General features: G+C 41.0%; 1 protein-coding gene across 1 annotated transcript; it reads right to left on the bottom strand.

Moving 5' to 3' along the window:
• Positions 1 to 3,229: 3,229 nt before the first annotated feature.
• On the bottom strand, positions 3,230 to 6,038 carry LOC119271020 (cysteine-rich receptor-like protein kinase 10). Its single transcript, XM_037552991.1, has 6 exons — positions 5,135 to 6,038; positions 4,903 to 5,045; positions 4,517 to 4,727; positions 4,084 to 4,324; positions 3,840 to 3,990; positions 3,230 to 3,749 (listed from the first exon to the last, which is right to left on the bottom strand). Exons 1-6 carry the CDS (start codon positions 6,009 to 6,011, stop codon positions 3,450 to 3,452), a joined length of 1,923 nt encoding a protein of 640 aa, XP_037408888.1. The 5' UTR covers positions 6,012 to 6,038; the 3' UTR covers positions 3,230 to 3,449.
• Between the last annotated feature and the right edge of the window lie 3,441 nt (positions 6,039 to 9,479).

The raw sequence follows: 9,479 nt of genomic DNA, 5'->3' as shown, positions 1-9,479 counted from the left end.
GAAGCCGAGCGGCTCCTCCACAAGTGTCGCGCGGCCGTCGGGCAGGACTGCCGCACCCTTCCGTCATTGGAAGGACCACTCCAGCGATGATGACAACACGGATGGTGATGGAGATGCTGCCGACCAGCCGGGCCAGGCATACAAGGTCATCGTCCGCTACAAATTAGTTCGAATTTTTTAAAGTTTCTAGTTGAATGGGAAAAAATGTCCGGTTTATGCAAATTATATGGAACTTTATGTCTGTTTGCATGAGTAATGTCTGAATTTGTTTTGTATTGCGGGTGGAGCTTTGGACAAGTTTTGGATGAACGGCTACCGTATCATAGTCCGTGACAACTACTATGTCCGTTTTGGGGTTGGCTTTGGAGATGCCCTCACACAGCTGAATGCTACATAATGTGTAAACAATAGTAGAAGGGTTGGGCCCGCTTTGCTGTGCGGTTGGTGTTGTTTGGTTTGTTAAAAGCATTACTCATTTTGTTGATGTATTACATTTTAAAAAATTCAAACCTTTTTAAGTTTAATCAAATTTGTAGAGAAATATATCAAAATCCATAATACCAGATCGGTATGATTAGATTCATCATGAAATGATTTTCCATTTTTTTTGTTTAATATTGTGGATGACGATATTTTTGGCTCTAAACTCGGTCAAAATTAAATGAATTTGACTTACAAAAAATAATAGTGTGTTTTATTTTATTATAGTTTGATGATTTGATGGGCCTTTCTCGGTGTGATTCTGTGCTGTCCGCTAAGAAAACTCATATTTATGTGGGGAAATTTCTGCGTTGGTAGCTGCATGTACTATATTGGTGTTACTTTGTCACATGATGAAGTTTCTTTTTTTAGGTGGTGCGAGAGTGCGCGGGATTGATATGTTTTTATAAGCCGATTGTTGCTGATTGATTTGAAAAAGAATTGGCTCCATAATTGAATACCTCAATTGAATTGAAGAGCTTCAAAATTAGGCAACAATAGCGACTTAAAATAATTGAATGAGAGGGCTCATTGAGTAATTGTTGACCCGGTCAAAATTGAGTGACTCAATTTAAATTGAAGACCTTAATTAATTGTGAGGCCTGAAAAATTAGAAAGCATGGTGTATAGTATAAAAGAATTGAATGAGAAAACTTTGAGAAATTGTTGACTCGGTCAAAATCGGATGATCAAATTGCAATTAGAAACCTCAATTGATTGTAAGACCTTTAAAATTAGAAAGCTTAGTGTTATAGAGGATTTATACAAACCGGTCAAGTAAAGACACTAGAAAATAAACCGAGCACGCTAACAAATATTAGAAATGTACCACTAGACGCCTCCGGCAAGCGGCTGAGAAGAAGCGCTGGAGAGGTCTGATCAGTCAAGAGACCACCAAGGCCGTGTTGGGTTAAAAAGTATGTGTTTCTTGCACTTTGCCGGTTTCCAATAGTATCTTTCCCATCGCCTCTGTTCTATAAGAGCTTGTTATTTCTGTGATAAATGAAAATGGGGATAATTCGGTTTGAAAAAAAGATCTGAATCACACCTCAAAAATATTCTATTGTATTAAATGGTAGTAATAAAAGTGTATGATGGACTAATCAGAAAAAAAAGATAAGCATATTACACTAGAAAAGCTTGCAGAAGAAAAGAAAAAAACATCTTGCGGTCTATTCGGTGAATTAATAATTTACATCCTTTGGATTTTAAGTGGAAAAGAGAACCTGCCTTTGGCATCATTACATAGAAATATGCCATCCCTCGGACTCCAAATTGACTAACCGCTGGCAATTCTCTTAGTCGTTGCTTTCAGTTGAGAAAGTCTTTCTTTCGGAGACTCAAGGACAAATTATTGAATATGACATGAGGTAACGAATTACTCAGGTCATGGACGTTCACGTTCACCTAGCCATACGTGTCTGGCACGGCCGGCAATCACATTTTTTCTACCTCGCTTTGTGGATGACTTGGAAGAATGAAAGAAATTTTATGCATTGGCCGGCCAGTCTCTGCTAACTGTTGCTGTTGCTTTCCTACTAATTTGAACAATCAATCTCGGCGTAATCCCCAGTTGATTAATTTGTTGACTTAGTATTGTTCAGTTCACTTTCACTCACACTCGGTCTACCAGCCGCCGGCCGGCGGGAATATAATATACTTCCTCCCAAAATAAGTATCTCAACTTTGTACTAGAGAGTACTATATTTTTTCCAACAAATTATTTCTATATTAAGAACAAGAACAAAATCACGTGTCCAAATAAGAAGAGAACAACGAAATTTGCACAACAAACAAATGGGAAAGCCTGCTGCAGGAAGCCTAATTCAAAGTCGTCCCTTGAGACAATTGATTTCGGACATCACCCAACTAGTCAGAACACGCCCCTTCGCCATCTCATAGCCTCATCTGCTTTCGTCCCACTCCTTTGTTTCTACCATGGTTTTCAATTTCAGTTTCAGAAAATTCTCCACCAACCGAAATCACCGAAATTCAGTGATTTCAGTTTGCATTTATGCCAAATGACCGAAATATTCACTTGAATTTAATTAAAAAATATTATTTTTTAAAAAATATTTTGAAAAATATTCGAATTCATATGCAGTACTGAAATTGCTAAAATATTTTGGCCGAAACGTAACTATTTCAGTGTCTACTGAAATTATTGAAATTCAGTGAAATTCATCAAAATCTCACTGAAAGTGAAAACCATGACCATGACTAACTTGACACATCTTCATCTCAACAAACCGAGCGAGACCGGAGATAGAATCAATCTGACTACAAGTTGTGCACAACTAGTCTATATCCAAGGGGCCTTCTAGAAACCCTCACCTAGCTGTACTCTAATTAAGAAATACGAAAACTACCCATACAATATTTGGAATCCCTACAGAAAACCAATCGTAGTACGAGGAACAAAAAGAGTTCCCCCCGGTAGAGGATTCATGTACCTGCCAAGGCGAGGCCCCCTTATGGAGGAACAAAAGCCGATTCATATTGTACGAGCTTTTGAATAGATCATGATCTAGTATAGATAGATTGAAGCATTTCTCAAGCACCAAAACCACCTCTACTCCTTTGACCATTTAGACATTGCAGTTTGTAGAGTTCTTTTTATAGCCAGATAGTTCTCATTCTTTTCCCTAGATACCAAATCATTATCTGTGGAACAACTTAACAGAATCAAAACAGCATTTGGCACGATCCATAGTTGTATTGTGTTTTAGTTATGTGTGACAAAAAAATCTAGAAAAAACACCTCATGCACATAACTAAAGTCAGGTAAAAATTGCAAATTAAGAAGAAAAGAAGAATGGAAAAAGTTACTCCAAGTAGCTTCGAAGCCTTCTCTTATACTTTTTAGGGTACATGAACAACACATTTGAGATACCACTTAAACTAACACATTATACACCATTTATGTTGGTGTGAATGTACTACAAACGGACAATACACGGGGGAAAACACTATCTTGGACTTGTGATAGATATGCTCACATCATTGATACTATATGACTCAAGAGCAGTGGACGTCTCTTCATTTCCTACTCTTACATTGATATATGCAGGCTGCTTAGGCTCAGCCAAGATCATAGTCTCATTGCTTAGCATTGAAACAATGTCTCCCATGGTTGGTCGATCAACTGCATTCTCTTGTACGCACAACAATGCTATGTTAATGCATCGCCTTATCTTTGAGTGACTATCAAAAATCAATGATGCATCAACAAGGTCAATCCACTTTCCCTCTTCCCATAATTGCCATGCCTATTTGCAATTCCATTACACACATTAGATTGTATAGAAAATGAAAAATAAGAGATAATTTCCCAAGCTTAAGTTTGTGTATAAGCTCACATATCCAAGAAGATTGATGAAACCTCCACGTTGTTGGGTGCCAGAATTCCGTTTTCCGCTAAGAATCTCAAAAATGATAACACCAAAGCTGAAGACATCGGATTTAATAGAGAAGATGCCCTTCGAAGCATACTCAGGGGCCATGTAGCCACTAAAATGGTATATGGTAAGTGTCAAGATTGCCTTATCTGGTTGAAATGTAATATATATATAATTGCAATTGGAGTTTTATTAAGAGACTTACTATGTGCCAACAACTCTTCTTGTAATGTCTTCCTCGGTGTCATTTGAGCTGAATATTTTTGCTAGCCCGAAATCTGAAATTTTGGGATTCATTGCACTGTCTAGGAGGATGTTGCTTGGTTTAAGATCTCGATGTATCACAAGTAACCGAGAGTGCTTATGCAAGTAAAGAAGTCCATGTGCTACGCCTTCAATTATTGCAAGAAGTTTTGTCCAATCCAGCAAAGCTCTTCTATTCTCATCTGCACATTAATTAGATATATATTAGTATAACAGGAGAAAAACACCTAGGAAAATGAAAATAAACAGCCAAGAGAATGAAATTATACTCATAGGACTGATAGAAATAAAAGTCTCGAGTAATCCTTAATCAGTCTGATGCATCATATCGATAATGCAATAATGCAAGTAAATTAAGAAATTCAAATGCATACCAAAGATGAAGAAATCCAGGCTTTTGTTTGGCAAGTATTCATAGACCAGTATTTTCTCCTCCTCTTGAGAGCAACATCCCAAGAGCCTAACCAAATTTGTATGCTGGAGTTTGGCTATGAGCTGAACTTCATTTTTAAATTCTATGAAACCTTGTCCTGAATGTGAAGCAAGTCTCTTAACTGCTATCTCCGACCTATCTGCAAGTTGGCCCTGAGAAAAAAACAGATGGTCCAAAGTTAGGCTCATTGTTTCTTAAAAAAACAAAACTAGGCTTATTCTAATTAATCCTCCTCTACCATTTACTCCAAGTTATAAGCCAGGTTCGATGTAGGCATACTTGTTTCATACAAAAGGTCATTCATATTAGCCTTCTATACCGATTTACCTTGTAGACAGCGCCAAAGCCACCTTGCCCAAGTTTGCTTTCTTCTGAGAAATTATTTGTGGCCTCCAGTAGCTCTTCAAACTCAAACAAAGAGAAGTCCGAATTCTTCCCTTGCCACTCTAAACTGTGAGCACCTCTTGATACTTGTAGCATCAAATATCATATCAGAACTATTACCACTAATTTTGAAGATTATATGAAGTAACAAGGTTCCACTAGATAATTAGCATACCTTTTCTTTGTCTTTTGAGCCGGCGACAGTAACAGATGAAGAAGAAGAACGCTGCTGCCGCTAGAGGAACTACAGCTACGGGAATCACCCACAGCATGCTCCTGCGTTTGGTCGGAGTCGGAGTCGTCCCCGGCGGCGACGACGGCAGGCTTAGCATGGGCTGGGCACCGTAGAAATGAGATGCCTCGTACCTGAAATAACACCGCGTGACACCCATCTGCCCACCCATGCGCAGGGCCATGGTGGAGTTGACCATGCCGAGGAGGCGGCGCAGGCAAGCCGAGCAGTCGTCGGCGGACAGGTCCGGCGTGCACTGCGCCAGGGAGTACACGTTGGGGTAGGTTGTCACTCTTTCCATGTCCATGACGCCCGTGGCGTACAGCTTCGGCGTTGTGGTGGCCGCCATCTTCGCGGTCCCCACCAGCAGCTCGCGGGTAAGGTTGACGATGCGGGGAACGTCGCCGGTGGTGACGTTCCTGATGTTCCAATCCTGGAACGGCGGCGTGTTGTCGCCGTATCCTCCCGTGGCGTTCGAGGGTGCCGCTAGGATGTCGGCGCTGGCGCCGTAGACGACGATGCAGCCGCCGTAGTTGGCGCCGACCTTGTTGCACTGCGTCTGGTTGAGTTGAGCGAACCAGTTGGAGATGCAGTCACCACAGGCGGAGCCGACAGGGCCGTCGCCGAGGCAGAGCGCGAGCGCGTAGACGACGTCGGGGGCCTGCCCGAAGGTGGAGGTGGCGAAGTTTACCGGGGAGGACGACGCGTTCTTGGAGAGGGCGGCGCCGACGGCCTTGACGTTGTCGCAGAAGTCGGCAGCGGCCAGAAACGGTGTGGGTCCGAGTAGGAGGAGCAGGATGAGGACGCCGGTGGTCGCCATGGCAAGCTAACAGCCGAGCACGACCAGCTGCTGAACGAAGTGCCAGAGATGATGAACGAAGGTGCGTTATGCGTCAGCTAGCAAATCACTATCGGTCCTAGTCACTTGGAAAAAATTACCACCGGTCAATACTGCATTACTTGGTCTTGAATCGTTCACTTGGTTTTGCGGAGGTCAAGCCAGCTAGCGACAATGAAAGCTCAGTGTTGTTTTCTTCCTATTTTCTTTCCATGGAAAAACTGTACTACTTTGACAAATTATTCCATCTTGTCTGGAAAAATATGTTACTCACTACTCTCTCGGTTCCTAAATATTTGTCTTTCTAGAGATTTCAACAAATGACTATATATAAAGAAAAATGAGTGAATCTACACTCTAAAATATGTCTATATACATCTGTATGTGATAGTCCATTAGAATTTTCTAAAAAACCAAATATTTAGAAACAGAGGAAGTAGATCTGTTTCCACTTGCAAAAAGGAACACTGGAAGTATGTACATTCCACTTGGACCGTTCTTCAGTTAATTTCCCACCGCCTCAGTTGCTTTCAGTTCTCACTAGCTTAATTTTAATTATTTTGAAATGATCAACGCACCAATCACGCTGAATTTCCTGAATTGGAGGTTCCACTTGCACTTGGTCGCCGGCTTGCTAGAGTAGATTTCTTAGGGCATGTACAATGGTGCTATCTTAGATGTGCCATGTAGGATAGATGATGATGTGGAGGAGAAAGAATGCATAAGAAAAGGTTTGTCTTCACTTATTTAAGAGAAGATAAGAGATGATCTCTTAACACAATTTGTCTCAACACGTTTTTAGGTATGGCTGGTTATTGAAGATAAGGCTAAGAGATGGCCCATTATAGACCAGTTTTTTATCATCTCTAAATTGTATGCAAAATTTAAGATAAAACTGTCTTATCAATCATTGTACATGCCTTATATTTTCTTTGCAAGACAAAGCATGCACTTAGTTCCGTATATATAGTTCTTCATTTTAACCTTTTGCCATCATTATCGATCGGTCCTAGTCACTTTGAAAAAAGCAAATCACTATCGGTCCTAGTCACTTTGAAAAAAATTACCACCTGTCAATACTGCATTACTTTGAAAGGATGGACGCACCAATCTCACTTGGGCTTGAATCGTTCACTTGGTCTTGAATCGTTCACTTGCTCTTGAGCTGGTCAAGCCAGCTAGCGAGAACTGAAAGCTCAGTGTTGTTTTCTTCCTATTCTCTTTCCACGGAAAAACTGTACTACTTTGACAAATTATTCCATCTTGTGTGGAAAAATATGTTCCTCCTGTTTCCACTTGGAAAAAGGAACACTGGTCATCTCACCGCCACCGGTCATCTCAGTTGCTTTCAGTTCTCACTAGCGAACATGTAGTCTCTCCGTTTGTTTTTATAAGACGTTTCAGACAACTAATATTAAGCTGTTTTGGGTGCTGTCTGAAATATCAACACCGTTTTATAAAACTGTACAGAGGGAGTAGCTTAATTTTAATTATTTTGAAACGATCAAGGCACCAATCACGCTGAATTTCGTGAATTGGAGGTTCCACTTGCACTTGATCACCGGCTTGCTAGAATAGATTTCTTATCTTTTCTTTCCAAGACAAAGCATGCACTTAGTTTGGCATATATAGTTCTTCATTTTAACCTTTTGCCATCTGGCCTGCACAAATTCGTTGATAAGTCTTTTTTGGAACCACAGTTCTGTTTCTGCATAATCTAGCATGAAGATTGCCGCTGCTTTAGCTTAATTATTTATGTGGAGAGGCTAATTGAGAAAAAAAAAGGAGAGAATTAAACCCTCATTTATATGGTTTTCATTTGGCGGAATAATACAGAATTGGACCGAGCATATGTGATAAGGTGGTTTATCTTATGATAATAGCTTTTATAATCGTAAAATAATGAATATTATTGGCTAGAATTGTAGAACGCGTCCAAACAATTTAACTGGAAAGTCGCAGGATCACATGATATAATTAGCTAGGAGACTAAATGTCATTGTTGGGTGTCATTCTCAGTCACCATGAAATGTACCAGCGACCAATAATCCTAGACTCATGGGCCTGTTACGGGGTTTCACGTGATTTTCAGCGGGAGTGGGGCCATGCTCCCTCTTCTCCAATCCCTATCGCCCACATCTGCTATTCCGTAAATCCCGTAATAGGCCCGTCTGTGCGTCTACCATTACCGAGCAGCGACTAATAATTTCCACGGTGCGCCTTGACTCGGGCGCTCATCAATTGCAGAGAAACTATCTGACGTGTCCGACCACCACCAACTAATTATAAGCTTGTTTCTAGCAACAGTGCAGGGAGGCTTGATCAGGACAAGAAACCAGTCACCATCCCTTTTTTACAAAAGAAATAATTGTAGAGAAACCGTCAACCATGCATGACTGACTTGGTATTGTTAGAGTACGTCGTGTTCTTGAAACTCCTCCTGATGAAGTCATTTGCTGTGATCTGTCCTTTTTGAAATGTGAAATGGCCTGCAACTTGAAGGCCACAAGTAGCTGGTCTTGACATTGCATTTTTTATGACAGATGCTCTGACTTTTTTAATTAAGCAAGTAGCTTACATCAGAATCGAAATTAAAGAAACTGCAACAAGTTTGAAAAACAAAGAATGTTGGTGCATGAGGCCCGACGAGAATTTTGCCCTTGATAAGTGAGACCAGATTGAGAAAATTGTGGATTTGAAAATGAGACAGAAAAACGTAGGAAAAGTTTACTTGGATTTACGAATAGTTGCTTAGATTTAAGAAAAGGGTGTTTAGTTGTTTGTTTTTAGAAAGAGAGGGTTGCGCCCCTGTTCCATTTCATAGAAACGAAACAACCAGATCCAACGTATGTTACAAATTGAAGGCTCACGACAGACAGCAGTCACGCTGCCGCAGTATAGCGTCACAGTTAAGGCAACGCAAAGCTAGGAGCTAGAAACTAGCAAAGAAGATAACGGAAGCGCTAGAGCACTATTACATGAAGAGAAACTACAGGCTCATAAGCCAAAAGAAACGAATCTAGAAGGAAAATATTCCCGCCTCAGCCAGGGTCTGGCCACAACAACAGAGGAGGGCTTCTCGCTTTCGTCTCCAACTTTTCCACAGCCCACTCCAGTTTGCCCCTGGCACCTCCTGAGGAAAGGCACTCCCATGTAGACAGATTTGACGCTATTCTCCTCCAAATAGCCTGCAAACCAGGCCAACAAACATTATTGAAAATCATATCGTTGCGAGTTTTCCAGATCGCCCACAGCCCAGCTGCATGGACCGTGTTAACAGCAACGAACTTATCTCCCCTGAGCCAGAACGAGGAGATAGACATCATATGTATGTCTTCACTCACTCCAGTAATGGCACATATGACTTTCCAGAACTCAGCAGCAACAACACAAGCGCTAAATAGATGGGAACAGGATTCTTGTTCAGAGCAAAACACGCAAGTGGGGTCA

This window comes from Triticum dicoccoides, chromosome 3A, assembly GCF_002162155.2.
Source record: "Triticum dicoccoides isolate Atlit2015 ecotype Zavitan chromosome 3A, WEW_v2.0, whole genome shotgun sequence".
NCBI classification, from domain to species: Eukaryota; Viridiplantae; Streptophyta; class Magnoliopsida; order Poales; family Poaceae; genus Triticum; species Triticum dicoccoides.
This window is presented reverse-complemented; position numbering and strand designations above follow the sequence as displayed.